The sequence below is a fragment of the Somniosus microcephalus genome, unplaced genomic scaffold (genome assembly GCF_052327205.1).
Source record: "Somniosus microcephalus isolate GS21.2 unplaced genomic scaffold, FLI_Smic_1.0 unresolved_chr2, whole genome shotgun sequence".
NCBI classification, from domain to species: domain Eukaryota; kingdom Metazoa; phylum Chordata; class Chondrichthyes; order Squaliformes; family Somniosidae; genus Somniosus; species Somniosus microcephalus.
This window is the reverse complement of record NW_028225180.1, coordinates 80,909,418-80,926,233: the sequence shown is the minus strand read 5'-3', so window position 1 is coordinate 80,926,233 and position 16,816 is coordinate 80,909,418. Positions and strand designations below refer to the sequence as shown.

Genomic DNA, 16,816 nt, shown 5'->3' with positions numbered 1-16,816 from the left:
TTTACGCAGCTAATTCATCCACCTTATTATGAATGCTCCTTGCATTAAGACATGATTTTTTAACACCCTTAGTCCTTTTAGAATTCTTATTTACTGTGGCCCTGTTTGATTTACACCCTTGATTTCTCTGCCTTCCACTTTTGCTTCCCTTTCCTCTGTCTCCTTGTACAGGTTCCCAACCCCCTGCCATTTTAGTTTAAACCCTCCCCAACAGCACTAGCAAACACTCCCCCTAGGACATCGGTCCCGGTCCCACCCAGGTGCAAACCATCCAGTTTGCACTGGTCCCACCTCCCCCAGAACCGGTTCCAATGTCCCAGGAATTTGAATCCCTCCCCCTTGCACCATTCCTCTAGCCACGTATTCATCTGAAATATCCTTCTATTTCTACTCTGACTAGCACGTGGCACTGGTAGCAATCCTGAGATTACTACCTTTGAGGTCCTATTTTTTAATTTACCTCCTAACTCCCTATATTCAGCTTTTCGGACCTCATCCCGGTTTTTACCTGTATCGTTGGTACCTATATGCACCACGACAACTGGCTGTTCACTCTCCCCTTCCAAAATGTTCTGCAGCCGTTCTGAGACATCCTTGACCCTTGCACCAGGGAGGCAACATACCATCCTGGAGTCTCGTTTGCGGCCGCAGAAACGCCTGTCTATTCCCCTTACAATAGAATCCCCTATCACTATAGCTCTCCCGCTCTTTTTCTTCCCGTCCTGTGCAGTAGCACCACCCCTGGTGCCAGGAAGTTGGCTGCTACTGCCTTCCCCTGATAAGCCATCTCCCTCAACAATATCCAAAGCGGTATATCTGTTTGAAAGGGGGATGGCCACAGGGGACCCCTGCACTACCTGCCTGTGCCTACTACTCTGCCTGGTGGTCACCCATTCCCTTCCTGTCTGTGCAGCCTTTACCTGCGGTGTGACCAACTCCCTAAACGTGCTATCCATGATGTCCTCAGCATCGCAAATGCTCCAGTATGTATCCATTTGCAGCTCCAGCGCCGCAATGCGGTCTGTCAGTAGCTGCAGCTGGATACACCTCCCGCACACGTGGTCGTCAAGGACACAGGAAGTGTCCCTGATTTCCCACACATTGCAGGAAGAGCATGCCACGGGGCCGAGCTGTCCTGCCATGAATTACCCTTTAATTCAAATTAAATTAAATCAAATCAATACCACTAATTACACTACAATTAAATGATATGCTCAAGGGCCCAGGATCGGAATCCCACGGGGGCCCTTGTTTACTACCACTCCCTGCTACACAACAGAGACCCTAGAAACTTTAAACCACTAAAATTAAGTTTGGAAAAAAGAGAGAAAGAGAGAAATACTCACCAACCAATCATTTCCCGATAGGTATAACCTCGCATTTCTGGTATCATCCTCTGTTGTGTGTTTGGGGGTGGAGGGGGGGAAAGAGTCCAGAACAAGGGGGTGTAACCTTAAAATTAGAGCCAGGCCGATCAGGGGTGATGTCAGGAAGCACTTCAAACAGACCAGGAGTGGGTCTTTAAGCAAAGAGCAGGAACAGACCAGGAGTGGGCCTAACTCAGGATGCACGAGGATGGCTAGTGAGAATGGAAAGCTGAGACGGGAGTCTGGACTCTAGGGCAGGGCAGAGAGAGATTTACATTTTTGTACCGATGGAGAAGGGGTGAAGGAGGCAGCACAGTGCCCGACTTACCCACACAGGAGCGGTTGTCCCTCCCCAACGTGAAGCCCGGCTCGCACTGACACGTGAAAGACCCTGGCGAGTTCACGCACCGATGCTGGCAGTACCTGAAGCGACATTCGTTGATATCTGAAAGACAAGGACGTGAGATGAGTGACCGGTGTCGGCGCAGTCTTGAGGGAAGGCTCCTTGAGGAGGTGGTCAGGGCCGTTCGAAGCCTGGGCCTTTCCTGCTCTGTGTGTGCGGAGCTCGGATCGCTCAGCACAGGCCGGGGACGGAGCCTGGGCCTTTCCTGCTCTGTGCCCGGGGCTCAGTCCCCACACGGGGTGTGAGATCAGAGAACTCCGCACAGGCCGGGGACGGAGCCTGGGCCTTTCCTGCTCTGTGCGCGGGGCTCAGTACCCACCCCCCGCCTTTCAAAGCAAACCAGACGTGCGCTAACGTATAACCCTGACCTTTCACCTCTCTTTCCCCAACCCCATTGTCAAAATCCAGCACAAAAAAAGGGAGTAGGAGAACAAAAAACACTTTAGTTCGAGGTTCTTGACACTGTGGCCTAGAATTGGGGCCGTTTTCAGGCGCTGGGCGGCCTACTAAGACCCCAAAATGGCCGCCGCTCACGTTAGTGCAGTCCGAGCCCCAAGATCCAGGCCCCTTGGACCTCTCCGTTCTGGCGCAGGGCATTTACCCCCCTCCCCGAGCCACCAAAAGATGGGCGCTCCCGAATTTCTAGGCCACATGTGCGTCGCACAAGCGACCTTTCACCGAGCCGTAGCTTTTGAACCCAGCCCGGAGACGGGGGGTCAAAACTTGTTGGCGGTTATCGATGTAAAGCTGTTGCGGCAATATCGACCCGGGGAGGTGGGCGGGGGTGGGGGGGCGCCCTCTAGACAATAAGAACCTGTTGCTAGGCAGTGGCAGCTTACCGATGCATTCCGTGCCCACCAGTCGGTACCCGTCCGGGCACTTACAGTTGTAGCCTCCCGGAGTATTGACGCAGGCTTGGCTCGGTTGGCAGTTGTGGATGTCCAGCTCACACTCGTCAACATCTGTGTGAATAAACACCATCAGTCAGTCAGCGCTGGGCATAAGGCGGCTCTCCCTACTGCCACGTTAGGGTGTCGGCCGTGGCTCTGGGTATCTCTCTCTCGCCTCTGAGTCAAAGGGTCGTGGGTTCGGAGGGGCAGTACTGAGGGAGCGCCGTCTTTCTACAACTTTTCCCAGTTGCTCCCGCATAGCCCAAAGTGCCTCGCTCTAGCTGGGGTACAGTGGCACTAAGCTCTGCAGTACCGTGTCATCTGGCCAGCTTCCATTTCTAAAGAAAGACTCCCATTTCTCCAGCGCCTTTCACCACCTCCGGACGTCCCAAAGCGCTTTACAGCCAATTAAGTACTTTTTGAAGTGTGGTCACTGTTGTAATGTAGGAAACGCAGCCGCCAATTTGCGCACAGCAAGCTCCCACGAACAGCAATGTGATAATGACCAGATAATCAATTTTAGTGATGTTGATTGAGGGATAAATATTGGCCCAGGACACCAGAAAGATCTCCCCTGCTCTTCTTCCAATAGTGGCTGAGAGATCTTTTACGTCCATCTGCGAGAACAGACGATGCCTCGGTTTAACGTCTCATCTGAAAGACTGCCCCTCCGACAGTGCGGCGCTCCCTCAGTACCGCCCCTCTGACAGTGCAGCGCTCCCTCAGTACTGCCTCTCCGACAGTGCGGCGCTCCCTCAGTACTGCCCCTCCGACAGTGTGGCGCTCCCTCAGTACTGCCTCTCCGACAGTGCGGCGCTCCCTCAGTACCGCCCCTCCGACAGCGTGGTGCTGCCTCAGTACCGCCCCTCCGACAGTGCAGCGCTCCCTCAGTACTGCCTCTCCGACAGTGCGGTGCTCCCTCAGTACTGCCCCTCCGACAGTGTGGCACTCCCTCAGTACTGCCTCTCCGACAGTGCGGCGCTCCCTCAGTACTGCCCCTCCGACAGTGCGGCGCTCCCTCAGTACTGCCCCTCCGACAGCGTGGTGCTGCCTCAGTACCGCCCCTCCAACAGTGCGGCACTCCCTCAGTACTGCCCCTCCGACAGTGCAGCGCTCCCTCGGTACTGCCCCTCCGACAGTGCAGCTCTCCCTCAGTACTGCCCCTCCGACAGTGCGGCTCTCCCTCAGTACTGCCCCTCCAACAGTGCGGCACTCCCTCAGTACTGCCCCTCCGACAGTGCAGCGCTCCCTCGGTACTGCCCCTCCGACAGTGCGGCTCTCCCTCAGTACTGCCCCTCCGACAGTGCGGCACTCCCTCAGTACTGCCCCTCCGACAGTGCAGCGCTCCCTCGGTACTGCCCCTCCGACAGTGCGGCACTCCCTCAGTAATGCCCCTCCGACAGTGCGGCTCTCCCTCAGTAATGCCCCTCCGACAGTGCGGCTCTCCCTCAGTACTGCCCCTCCGACAGTGCGGCACTCCCTCAGTACTGTCCCTCCGAGTTTACATGCTCAAATTCCTGGAGTGGGGCTCGACCCCACGACCAACACACGACCATCGCATAGTGCTGGATTAGCATAGATTAGCCTTGTATTCCCTGGAGTATAGAAGATTAAGGGGTGATCTAATTGAGGTGTTTAAGATGATTAAAGAATCCAATAGGGTAGACAGAGTGAAACTATTTCCTCTGGTGGGGGGAGTCCAGAACAAGGGGGCGTAACCTTAAAATCAGAGCCAGGCCGTTCAGGGGTGATGTCAGGAAGCACTTCTTCACACAAAGGGTGGTGGAAACCTGGAACTCTCTCCCCCTGCAAAAGGCTGCCGAGGCTGGAGGGGGTCAATTGAAAATTTCAGGATTGCGATGGATAGATTTGTGTTGGGTAAGGATATTAAGGGCTATGGAACCAAGGCGGGGAGATGGAGTTAAGATACAGATCAGCTGCGATCTGACTGAACGGCGGAACAGGCTGGAGGGGCTTATCTGAGGAAGGATGTTCTTGCCATGGAAGGAGTGCAGCGAAGATTCACCAGGCTGATACCTGGGATGGCAGGAATGATGTATGAGGAGAGATTGGGTCGATTGGGCTTATACTTGCTGGAGTTTAGAAGAATGAGAGAGGATCTCATTGAAACTTATAAAATTCTAACAGGACTGGATGCAGGAAGGATGTTCCCAATGGTGGGGGAGTCCAGAACCAGGGGTCACAGTCTAAAGATAAGGGGTAAGCCATTTAGGACAGAAATGAGGAGGAATTTCTTCACCCAGAGAGTGGTGAACCTGTGGAATTCTCTACCACAGAAGGCAGTGGAGGCCAATTCATTAAATATATTCAAGGAGTTGGGTATATTTCTTAAGGCTAAAGGGATCAAGGGGTAAGGGGAGAAAGCAGGGACCGGGTACTGAATTTGGATGATCAGCCATGATCGCATTGAATGGCGGAGCAGGCTCGAATGGCCGACTCCTGCTCCTATCTTCTATGTTTCTATGTATCTATGAACGGCCTCCCCCTGTTAATATGTCCGGGTTCCAGTGCAGTTAACGCTGATGCTATTCAGGTCAGTGTGAACTTGGGAGTGTTTATAAAGGGACAGCCACAGGGGAAAGGATGAAAGTGCATTGCACAAGAAGTAAATCTTTCTGCTCGGTGCGTCCCACAGGAAGCGGTATTTTGTGGGGAGCTGGTTCCGGAGTCCAGCTGACTGTGACTCGCTTTAACTCGGGAGTCTGGAGAGAGCGGGAGGGGAGGGAAGGGGATTGGGGGCCCCCCGGGGAGGGGAGAGGATGAGGTGAAGCCAGTTAAGATATTTTTAAATCGGGCCGAGGAGCTGAATTCTAAAATTGCTGGTACTGCAGCGCAAATGAAAGGGAGAGCGAGCACGCAGCAAGATGAAAGGGCTGGCACCAACTCCCTCTTTCCCTGGAATTTGTGGTTCAGCCATGTTCCTGTCATTACATTTAACCAGTTTATTTCTGTCCTGCTACTGTTTAGCTCCCCCGCCGCCCACCTCTCGTTTAGTTCCGTGTCGCGATGTGGAGCCTTTCATTACTGGCGTTATCAGCTAGATTTAATCAGCGGTCACGTAAGACCCGAGCCCGCAACCTCCCCCCCGCCTCTCCCATTCCCACCTCACCCCACCTCCCCTGCTCAATTCCGGACTCCACACTGTCTCAAATCCATTTCTTTATCGGTCCCACTGCCGACCCCTGACCTCATCCCATTCCCTGCCCTGATCCCATTCCCTCTTGGTGTCCACCCCGCTGCGAGGACTGCCCAGTGAGAGCCGGGCGCTTCAGCAGCTTACCCACACACTGGCCCTCCTCGTTGGGGCCGTAGCCCTGTGTACAGGCCTGCGACCCGGAGTCAGGCTCCCCGGCGAACGGCGGCTGTCGACTTGTCTCTGGGTCGAGGAGCGAGGGAGCGCCGGGCTCGCTGTTGGGGGGCACATCGTTGTGGGAAATGATGGAGGCTGATCGAGGCAGGCACAGGTAGCCCCCGTAGTGATTGAAGCATCTCATTGCCCCTTTACAGGCGCCACGGATGGTCTCGCACTCATTTATATCTGTGGAAGAGTAATAATAGCATTTGAAACGTCTGGTTCGGCCGCAGCTGGAGCGCTGGGGGAGGGGGATTTTAACCCCCACACGACGGGCGGGAGAGGCCCAGGGGTCAGGCGACGGGTGTTAAAATATCAAAAACTCAGAACCCGACGCCAACCCGGCTCAAACATGCCCGCGTCGGGTTTGAAATGTAGTCGCTGTTGTAATGTAGAAAACACGGCAGCCAATTTGCGCACAGCAAGCTCCCGCAAACAGCAATGTGATAATGACCAGATCATCGGTTTTAGTGATGTTGGTTGAGGGATAAATATTGGCCCCGGGACACCGGGGAGAACTCCCCTGCTCTTCTTCGAAATAGTGGCCGTGGGATCTTTTACGTCCACCTGAGAGCAGACGGGGCCTCGGTTTAACGTCTCATCCGATAGACGGCCCCTCCGACAGTGCGGCGCTCCCTCAGTACTGCCCCTCCGACAGTGCGGCGCTCCCTCAGTACTGCCCCTCCGACAGTGTGGCGCTCCCTCAGTACCGCCCCTCCGACAGTGCGGCGCTCCCTCAGTACTGCCCCTCCGACAGTGTGGCGCTCCCTCAGTACTGCCCCTCCGACAGTGCGGCGCTCCCTCAGTACTGCCCCTCCGACAGTGCGGCGCTCCCTCAGTACTGCCCCTCCGACAGTGCGGCGCTCCCTCAGTACTGCCCCTCCGACAGTGCGGCGCTTCCTCAGTACTGCCCCTCCGACAGTGCGGCGCTCCCTCAGTACTGCCCCTCTGACAGTGCGGCGCTTCCTCAGTACCGTCCCTCTGACAGTGCGGCGCTCCCTCAGCACTGATTCTCCGACAGTGCGGCGCTCCCTCAGCACTGCCCCTCCGACAGTGCGGCACTCCCTCAGTACTGCCCCTCCGACAGTGCGGCGCTTCCTCAGTACTGCCCCTCCGACAGTGCGGCGCTCCCTCAGTACTGCCCCTCCGACAGTGCGGCACTCCCTCGGTACTGCCCCTCCGACAGTGCGGCACTCCCTCGGTACTGCCCCTCCGACAGTGCGGCACTCCCTCAGTACTGCCCCGCCGACAGTGCGGCGCTCCCTCAGTACTGCCCCTCCGACAGTGTGGCGCTCCCTCAGCACTGCACTGGGAGTGTCAGCCAGGATTATGGGGCTCAAGTCTCTGGAGCGGGACTCGAACCCATGACCTTCTGACTCAGGCGAGAGAGAGTGGAACCCACTGAGCCACGGCTGACAGTGGATGTGCTACAGTCTGGGTTTCCCAGGGTTTGGGAAACACGGCAGCTGAAGGGAGGCGAGAAAAGGCCGGATCCAGTAGGTGTCTTTCCAGCACTGCTTGTGGGCCAGGAGGAGCCGGACTGTTCCCCCTCGCACCCCCGTCTCCGCCCCAAGCCAGCTACAATCAGACCTCCCCGCTGGACTTTACAATCTCACCCACCCCGACCTCCACAATCTCTCCCTCCCTCCCTTCTCTCTGCTTCCCTGCTGCGGCCTACCAATGCAGTCTTTACCGCACACCAGCTGGCCTCTCAACCTGCCATTAAATTCGGCGGAACCTCCTCAAGACCCGCATTTCCCTGCCGCTATCCCCCCACCCCATCCCCTGCCCCCACCCCATCCCCTGCCCCCTCCTCGCCTCCCCGTAAATATCGGGGTCATTGCGTCCAATTCTGGGCACCGTATATTAGGAAGGATGTCGTGACCTTGGAGAGGGTGCGGAGGAGATTTACCAGAATGGTACCAGGGGATGAGGGACTTCAGTGACGTGGAGAGACTGGAGAAGCTGGGGTTGTTCTCCTTAGAGCAGAGAAGGTTAAGGGGAGATTTAATAGAGGCGTTCAAAATTATGAAGGGTTTTGAAAGAGTAAATAAGGAGAAAGTGTTTCCAGTGGCAGGAGGGTCGGTAACCAGAGGGACACAGATTGAAGATAATTGGTAAAAGAACCAGAGGGGAGGTGAGGAGAATGTTTTTACGCAGCGAGTTGTTGTGATCTGGAACGTGCTGCCTGAAAGGGCGGTGGGAGCAGATTCAATAGTGACTTTCAGAAGGGGAATTGGATAAATATTTGAAAAAGAAAAATGTGCAGGGCTGTGGGGAGAGAGCAGGGGGAGTGGGACTAATTGGAGAGCTCTTTCAAAGAGCCGGCACAGGCACAATGGGCCGAATGGCCTCCTCCTGTGCTGTATTCATGGGGGGGGGGGGGCAGTTTTACCGCACACTGAACGCAGTGGGGAAAGCGTGGCAAAAGCAAAATACTGCGGATGCTGGAAATCTGAAATAAAAACAGAAAATGCTGGAGATACTCAGCAGGTCAGGCAGCATCTGTGGAGAGAGAAACCGAGTTAACGTTTCGGGTCGATGACCTTTCGTCAGAACTGGAAAAAGCTGGAGATGGAACAGGTGTTTTATACAAGTGTGGGGGCCGGGAGAGGGGGGAGAGGAGGCAAGAACAAAAGGGAAAGGTCTGTGATAGGATGGGAGGCAGGAGAGATTAAGAGACATCGACGGCCCAGAAATTCGGGTCCCCACGGGTGAGTACGCGCGGGGTACTCACCCGTAGGCCCAACGAAAGTGCCGGTTTCGTGCATGCGCGGGAAACCGATCTTCCGTTTCCTTGAAGGAAGGGGTTCACAGGTCGAACGCGTGCGCCGGAGAGGCAGCGCGTGCGCCTGGAACTTCCGTTTGTTTTGCAGGTTTCTCCGGGAGGGTAAGTCTCCAGGAGCTACGCTTGTAAAAAGCAGTCGCAAGGCCTGCTTTTAACAAGGTAAGTGGTGAATTAAGTAAAATTAAAACATTTTTTCCACAGGTTTATTATTTTTCAATACTTTGAAATAAAGGTAAGTTTATTTTTAGCCCCGTTACAAACTGTAATTAAATTTTTCAAAAATTTAAATTATTGTTTAAAATAGTTATTTTATGTAATTTTAAAAATGTGATTTAAAAAAAAATAATTATTTGAAGTTTTAGTGATGTTTTGGGGCTTATAGTATTCATAGGTTTGACAGCTCTTCCTGTCAAATTTATGAATGAAGCATTCCCTGCTACCATTGGCTCTCCATGGCCCACGTGATCCCAGGGGACGCTTCGAACTAACTGCGCCCCTGGGATACACAAGCACCGCGCGCCGGCAGTTGGAGCAGGCCCCGGATCGGAATCCCACGGGGGCCCACAGCTCAACGGCCGGCGCGCTAGGCAAGTGCAGGTCGGGGGCTTACACTCGCGGGAAGCCCCCGACCCGAATTTCTGGGCCAATATTAAGAGATAGTGCGAGGCAAAAAGGAGATGGTAATGGGACAAGTTAAGAAAGAGAAGATGGCTCGAGATGAAGTGTAAATGGCGATGGCAGGAGGAGAGACAGCTGCCATGTGGGAGAGAGAAAAAAATATATAATAGGGGAAAAAAAGACGTGTCGGCGGTTTGCGCAGGTTGGACGGGAGCGGTGTGACTCACCTCGACAGTGCTGCCTCTCGTGGTCCCACTCGTAGCCATCAGTGCATTCCTAAAAAAAAAAGTGAGAGACACAGGTGATTGGTTGAGCGCTGGACAGCGGGCGCGCGGTGCGGCACGAGGCACGCGGACCAACCGTTTTTTTAATTCAAATTTTCCTTCAAACGCTTTCATTGACCGGCAGTCAAAACCAACGGAGGCGGGGCAACCGGGGTTTTTGACTGGCAGCCACCAGTCAGCCAATCGGGTGAGGGTGTGGGGGAAAGAGGCTGTCTCCGCTTTCCGATTGGTTGGGGGGGGGGGGGGGGTCAGCTAGGCGGCCAATGGCGGTGCGGGGGGCCGGAGTTCAGGCGAGCAAAAAAAAAACCCTCCAGGAATGGGTCCAAAGCCGAGTTGGCAAGCCCCCTTTTTTTTCCGTGGGTTTTTGCAGGGAAAAAAAAACGTGGGCTGACATGTTTGCACAGAGCTTCGGGGAACAGAACAGTCGACAAGCTGTTCAAGGAGATTGTAAATTAACAGCGGGACGGGAAAGGATTGCTGCTCCTGCCAGTAATTCCTGACATGTTGGTTCTCTGGCTTTAACACCGTCCTATATGCTGGGCAGCCGCACAGCACTCCAGGGATCCCACGCAGCCAGCTCCTCAATGCAATTGAATGGCCCGCCCAGCCTCGTAAAGGGGCCAAAAAAAGTAATAAGTACAGGGAACATTGGAGCCCAGACAAGGGTCAGAGGTCGAGGCAGCCGCCACAGGCCAGTCTGCTGCCCCCTTCCCATGTTTGGCACCGTGCCGCCACTCCTCCGCCAACCGCGCTCTTGCTCTCCGCCCAAACAGCTGTGGACGGTGAGGTGTCGGCCGTGACTCAGCGGGAGCCTCAAAGCACTGGAGAGGTACCACCAACGCTGCCTCCGCAAGGTCCTGCAAATCCATTGGCAGGATAGGCGCACCAATGTCAGTGTTCTTGCTCAGGCCAACATCCCCAGCATCGAAGCTTTGACCACGCTCGATCAGCTCCGATGGACGGGCCACATCGTCCCCATGCCCGATACGAGACTCCCAAAACAAGCGCTCTACTCGGAGCTCCGACACGGCAAGAGAGCCCCAGGTGGGCAGAGGAAACGCTTCAAGGACACCCTCAAAGCCTCCTTGAAAAAGTGCAACATCCCCTCCGACACCTGGGAATCCCTGGCCCAAGACCGCACAAAGTGGAGGAGAAGCATCCGGGAAGGCGCCGAACACCTCGAGTCTCTTCGCCGGGAGCAAGCGGAAGCCAAGCGCAAACAGCGCAAGGAGCGCACGTCAACCCAAGCACCCCACCCACCGTCTGCCCCACCTGTGACAGAGACTGTAGGTCCCACATTGGACTCATCAGTCACCTGAGAACTCATTCTTAGTGTGGAAGCAAGTCATCCTCGGTTCCGAGGGACTGCTAAGAAAAAGCTCTCTCTCTCTCTCTCTCGCTCGCCACTGAGTCAGAAGGTCGCGGGTTCAAGTCCCGCTCCAGAGACATGAGCACAAAAAACTCCAGGCCGACACTCCCGGTGCCGGTACTGAGGGAGCGCCGCACTGTCGGAGGGGCGGTACTGAGGGAGCGCCGCACTGTCGGAGGGGCTGTACTGAGGGAGCGCCGCACTGTCGGAGGGGCAGTACTGAGGGAGCGCACCACTGTCAGAGGGGCGGTACTGAGGGAGCGCCGCACTGTCGGAGGGGCGGTACTGAGGGAGCGCCGCACTGTCGGAGGGGCGGTACTGAGGGAGTGTCGCACTGTCGGAGGGGCAGTACTGAGGGAGCGCCGCACTGTCGGAGGGGCAATACCGAGGGAGCGCCGCACTGTCGGAGGGGCAGTACTGAGGAAGCGCCTCACTGTCGGAGGGGCGGTACTGAGGGAGCGCCGCACTGACGGAGGGGCAGTACTGAGGGAGCGCCGCACTGTCGGAGGGGCAGTACTGAGGAAGCGCCTCACTGTCGGAGGGGCGGTACTGAGGGAGCGCCGCACTGACGGAGGGGCAGTACTGAGGGAGCGCCGCACTGTAGGAGGGGCAGTACTGAGGGAGCGCCGCACTGTCGGAGGGGCGGTACTGAGGGAGCGCCGCACTGTAGGAGGGGCGGTACTGAGGGAGCGCCGCACTGTCGGAGGGGCAGTACTGAGGGAGCGCCTCACTGTCGGAGGGGCAGTACTGAGGGAGCGCCGCACTGACGGAGGGGCAGTACTGAGGGAGCGCCGCACTGTAGGAGGGGCAGTACTGAGGGAGTGCCGCACTGTCGGAGGTGCCATCTTTCGGATGAGACGTTAAACTGAGGCCGCATCTGCTCTCTCAGGTGGACGTAAAAGATCCCACGGCCACTATTGGAAGAACAGCAGGGGGAGTTCTCCCCGGTGTGCTGGGCCAATATTTATCCCTCAATCAACATCACAAAAAAACAGATGGTTTGATCATTATCACATTGCTTTTTTTTGTGGGAGCTTGCTGTGCTCCCTCAGTACTGCCCCTCCGACAGTGCAGCGCTCCCTCAGTACTGACCCGCTGACACTGCGGCGCTCCCTCAGTACTGCCCCTCCGACAGTGCAGTGCTCCCTCAGTACCGCCCCTCCGACAGTGTGGCGCTCCCTCAGTACCGCCCCTCCGACAGTGCGGCGCTCCCTCAGTACTGCCCCTCCGATAGTGCGGTGCTCCCTCAGTACTGCCCCTCCGACAGTGTGGCGCTCCCTCAGTACTGCCCCTCCAACAGTGCGGCACTCCCTCAGTACTGCCCCTCCGACAGTGCGGCACTCCCTCAGTACTGCCCCTCCGACAGTGCGGCGCTCCCTCAATACCGCCCCTCCGACAGTGCGGCGCTCCCTCAGTACCGCCCCTCCGACAGTGCGGCGCTCCCTCAGTACTGTCCCTCCGACAGTGCGGCGCTCCCTCAGTACTGCCCCTCCGACAGTGCGGCGCTCCCTCAGTACTGCCCCTCCGACAGTGTGGCACTCCCTCGGTACTACTGACACCGTGTCAGGGACTGCAGTCAACAGTCGTTTCTTATCGGAGGTTTGTTTGGTTTTGGGAACGAGCAAAGTGCGTCGCGTCTCAAGGCCACAGCAGAGTCCCTGGCCCAGGGGCCATTATGAAAGGATCTGTGTGCCGCTGGTTGCCGTCGGATCCGCGCGTTCGGGCTGGGCCCGCTCCCAGATGGGTGCATGTTGCAGCCGCGGACCAGGCAGAATCTTACCGTGTAGGTGACAGCTTCCTCGAGCTCCTGCGAAATAGCTGCACGCAGCCCCAGGGCAAGCAGCAGGCCCAGGACCAGCATCGTACCTCCAGGGATTAGGCCGCAAATTCAGATCCTGAAACCAGAGGGCACAGCGTGAGTCACGGGAAAGCAACTGGGCTGCGAGGCACGTGGGCCGCTGTGGTGAGGTTAGATCATTGTGTGCTGTCATGACAACAGCAACGTGCATTTATATAGCGCCTTTAACGCAGTAAAACGTCCCCAGGCGCTTCACAGGAGCGATTATCAAAACAAAATTTAACACTGAGCCACATAAGGAGATATCAGGGACAGGTGACCACAAACTTGGTCAAAGAGGCAGGTTTTAAGGAGCGTCTTAAAGGAGGAGAGAGAGGCGGAGAGGTTTAGGGAGGGAATTCCAGAGCTTAGGGCCCAGGCAGCTGAAGGCACGGCCGCCAATGGTGGAGCGATTAAAATCGGGGATGCTCAAGAGGCCAGAATTGGAGGGGTGCAGAGATCTCGGAGGGTTGTGGGGCTGGAGGAGGTTACAGAGATAGGGAGGAGGCGAGGAGGCCACGGAGGGATTTGAAAACAAGGATGAGAATTTTAAAATCGAGGCGTTGCTTAACCGGGAGCCAATGTAGGTCAGCGAGCACAGCGGGTGATGGGTGAACGGGACTCGGTGCGAGTTAGGACACGGGGCAGTGAGCACAGGGGGTGATGGGTGAACGGGACTGGGTGCGAGTTAGGACACGGGGCAGTGAGCACAGGGGGTGATGGGTGAACGGGACTCGGTGCGAGTTAGGACACGGGGCAGTGAGCACAGGGGGTGATGGGTGAACGGGACTCGGTGCGAGTTAGGACACGGGGCAGTGAGCACAGGGGGTGATGGGTGAACGGGACTTGGTGCGAGTTAGGACACGGGGCAGTGAGCACAGGGGGCGATGGGTGAACGGGACTGGGTGCGAGTTAGGACACGGGGCAGTGAGCACAGGGGGTGATGGGTGAACGGGACTTGGTGCGAGTTAGGACACGGGGCAGTGAGCACAGGGGGTGATGGGTGAACGGGACTGGGTGCGAGTTAGGACACGGGGGCAGCAGAGTTTTGGATGAGCTCAGGTTTACGGAGGGTAGAACGTGGGAGGAGTGCGTTGGTTAGTCAAGTCTAGAGGTAACAGAGGCACAGATCAGGGTTTCGGCAGCGGATGCACTGAGGGCGGGGCAGAAGCGGAATGGAAACCCGTTGACTATCTAATCCGTGCTGTACCTGAGCTGGGAGCACTGGTAAGATCAGGTGGCTGAACCAAAGCTGCCAGTTTCCCGCCCGGTGAGTGATATTAAAATGACACCACAGCCCCCCTCCCCTCCGCCCTACTCTCTCCGTGTCTGGTTTTAGTGATTTGAGGAGGATTGGCTCCCTCGGTTCTCCGCACTCGCAGCTTGATGTGCGGCTCTGGACAGATGACGGCGCATTTTCTAACTTCTGCCAGTGACGCTGCGAGACTATAGGCCACAGGCGGGCAGACACACAGGGTGTGTTAAATTGGCAGGAATCCACTGTCTGCCGTAACCCTCATGCAAGTACAGACCAGTGCCTTGCCTGTAGTCAGCAGAATATAGCTCTCCCCAGATACACACTACACTGCTGTAGAATGTATCATTCCCTTTGCTTCCTTAGCTCTTCCACCACCACCCCCCTACCCCATCCTACCCAAACCAGGGCAGGTACAGCACGGGTTAGATACAGAGTAAAGCTCCCTCTACACTGTCCCATCAAACACTCCCAGGGCAGGTACAGCACAGGTTAGATACAGAGTAAAGCTCCCTCTACACTGTCCCATCAAACACTCCCAGGGCAGGTACAGCATGGGTTAGATACAAAGTGAAGCTCCCTCTACACTGTCCCATCAAACACTCCCAGGGCAGGTACAGCACAGGTTAGATACAGAGTGAAGCTCCTTCTACACTGTCCCGTCAAACACTCCCAGGGCAGGTACAGCACGGGTTAGATACAGAGTAAAGCTCCCTCTACACTGTCCCATCAAACACTCCCAGGGCAGGTACAGCACGAGTTAGATACAGAGTAAAGCTCCCTCTACACTGTCCCGTCAAACACTCCCAGGGCAGGTACAGCACGAGTTAGATACAGAGTAAAGCTCCCTCTACACTGTCCCATCAAACACTCACAGGGCAGGTACAGCACGGGGTTAGATACAGAGTAAAGCTCCTTCTACACTGTCCCGTCAAACACTCCCGGGGCAGGTACAGCACGGGTTAGATACAGAGTAAAGCTCCCTCTACACTGTCCCATCAAACACTCCCAGGGCAGGTACAGCACAGGTTAGATACAGAGTAAAGCTCCTTCTACACTGTCCCATCAAACACTCCCGGGGCAGGTACAGCACAGGTTAGATACAGAGTAAAGCTCCTTCTACACTGTCCCATCAAACACTCCCAGGGCAGGTACAGCATGGGTTAGATATAGAGTAAAGCTCCCTCTACACTGTCCCATCAAACACTCCCAGGGCAGGTACAGCACGGGTTAGATATAGAGTAAAGCTCCCTCTACACTGTCCCATCAAACACTCCCAGGGCAGGTACAGCACGGGTTAGATACAGAGTAAAGCTCCCTCTACACTGTCCCATCAAACACTCCCAGGGCAGGTACAGCACGGGTTAGATCAGAGTAAAGCTCCCTCTACACTGTCCCATCAAACACTCCCAGGGCAGGTACAGCACGGGTTAGATACAGAGTAAAGCTCCCTCTACACTGTCCCATCAAACACTCCCAGGGCAGGTACAGCACGGGTTAGATACAGAGTAAAACTCCCTCTACACTGTCCCATCAAACACTCCCAGGGCAGGGACAGCACGGGTTAGGTACAGAGTAAAGCTCCCTCTACACTGTCCCATCAAACACTCCCAGGGCAGGTACAGCACGGGTTAGATACAGAGTAAAGCTCCCTCTACACTGTCCCATCAAACACTCCCAGGGCAGGTACAGCACGGGTTAGATACAGAGTAAAGCTCCCTCTACACTGTCCCATCAAACACTCCCAGGGCAGGTACAGCACGGGTTAGATCAGAGTAAAGCTCCCTCTACACTGTCCCATCAAACACTCCCAGGGCAGGTACAGCACGGGTTAGATACAGAGTAAAGCTCCCTCTACACTGTCCCATCAAACACTCCCAGGGCAGGTACAGCACGGGTTAGATACAGAGTAAAACTCCCTCTACACTGTCCCATCAAACACTCCCAGGGCAGGTACAGCACGGGTTAGATACAGAGTAAAGCTCCCTCTACACTGTCCCATCAAACACTCCCAGGGCAGGTACAGCACGGGGTTAGATACAGAGTAAAACTCCCTCTACACTGTCCCATCAAACAATCCCAGGGCAGGTACAGCACGGGTTCGATACAGAGTAAAACTCCCTCTACACTGTCCCATCAAACAATCCCAGGACAGGTACAGCACGGGTTAGATACAGAGTAAAGCTCCCTCTACACTGTCCCATCAAACACTCCCAGGGCAGGTACAACACGGGTTAGATACAGAGTAAAACTCCCTCTACACTGTCCCTTGCTGGCTTGAGCATTGTTTGGTATTAGAAAATATTTGAAAATTTAAGCCTGGACCAAGAGCTGTCGACCTGTTGCACTGTGTGTGGGACCTGTGCTTCAACCCACGTGTCCCTCTGAAACAACAGGCTCACAAGATCAGTCTGCTCCCAGAAGCTGCAGTTTCTTGTCTTTATCTTGACAGAGAGAGATGTTACCTTTAGTAAGAGACTTCTTATCTTTACTAAGAGAGAGAGATATTATCTTTCCTATTTTACTACTTATCTTTACGGTACTGCAGGCTTTCCTCCCCTTATTAAAGGGGAAGTGGCCTGGCGCAGCGCGACCCGGCGCCCAGCTGGGCCACCAGGGATCGGGAGTGCCG

The 16,816-nt window shown here is 55.7% G+C and overlaps 1 protein-coding gene across 4 annotated transcripts in view; it reads right to left on the bottom strand.

The window, feature by feature from the left end:
* The window catches only part of efemp2a (EGF-like fibulin extracellular matrix protein 2a), a 35,767-nt gene that overhangs the window by 16,870 nt on the left and 2,081 nt on the right, over positions 1-16,816 (bottom strand). The window contains exons 1-6 of one of the 4 annotated variants that reach the window (XM_085976180.1): positions 16,650-16,816; positions 12,873-12,987; positions 9,667-9,715; positions 5,962-6,219; positions 2,610-2,732; positions 1,696-1,812 (exon numbers count right to left, since the gene is read on the bottom strand). The exon at positions 16,650-16,816 is cut by the window's right edge and continues 14 nt beyond it. In XM_085976180.1, the coding sequence (XP_085832306.1) occupies positions 1,696-1,812; positions 2,610-2,732; positions 5,962-6,219; positions 9,667-9,715; positions 12,873-12,953 (628 nt within the window). In that variant the 5' untranslated portion in view covers positions 12,954-12,987; positions 16,650-16,816. Of the gene's footprint in view, positions 1-1,695; positions 1,813-2,609; positions 2,733-5,961; positions 6,220-9,666; positions 9,716-12,872; positions 12,988-16,523; positions 16,623-16,649 lie in introns of those variants that run through there. The other 3 variants (XM_085976179.1, XM_085976178.1, XM_085976181.1) reach the window with 3 other exon arrangements.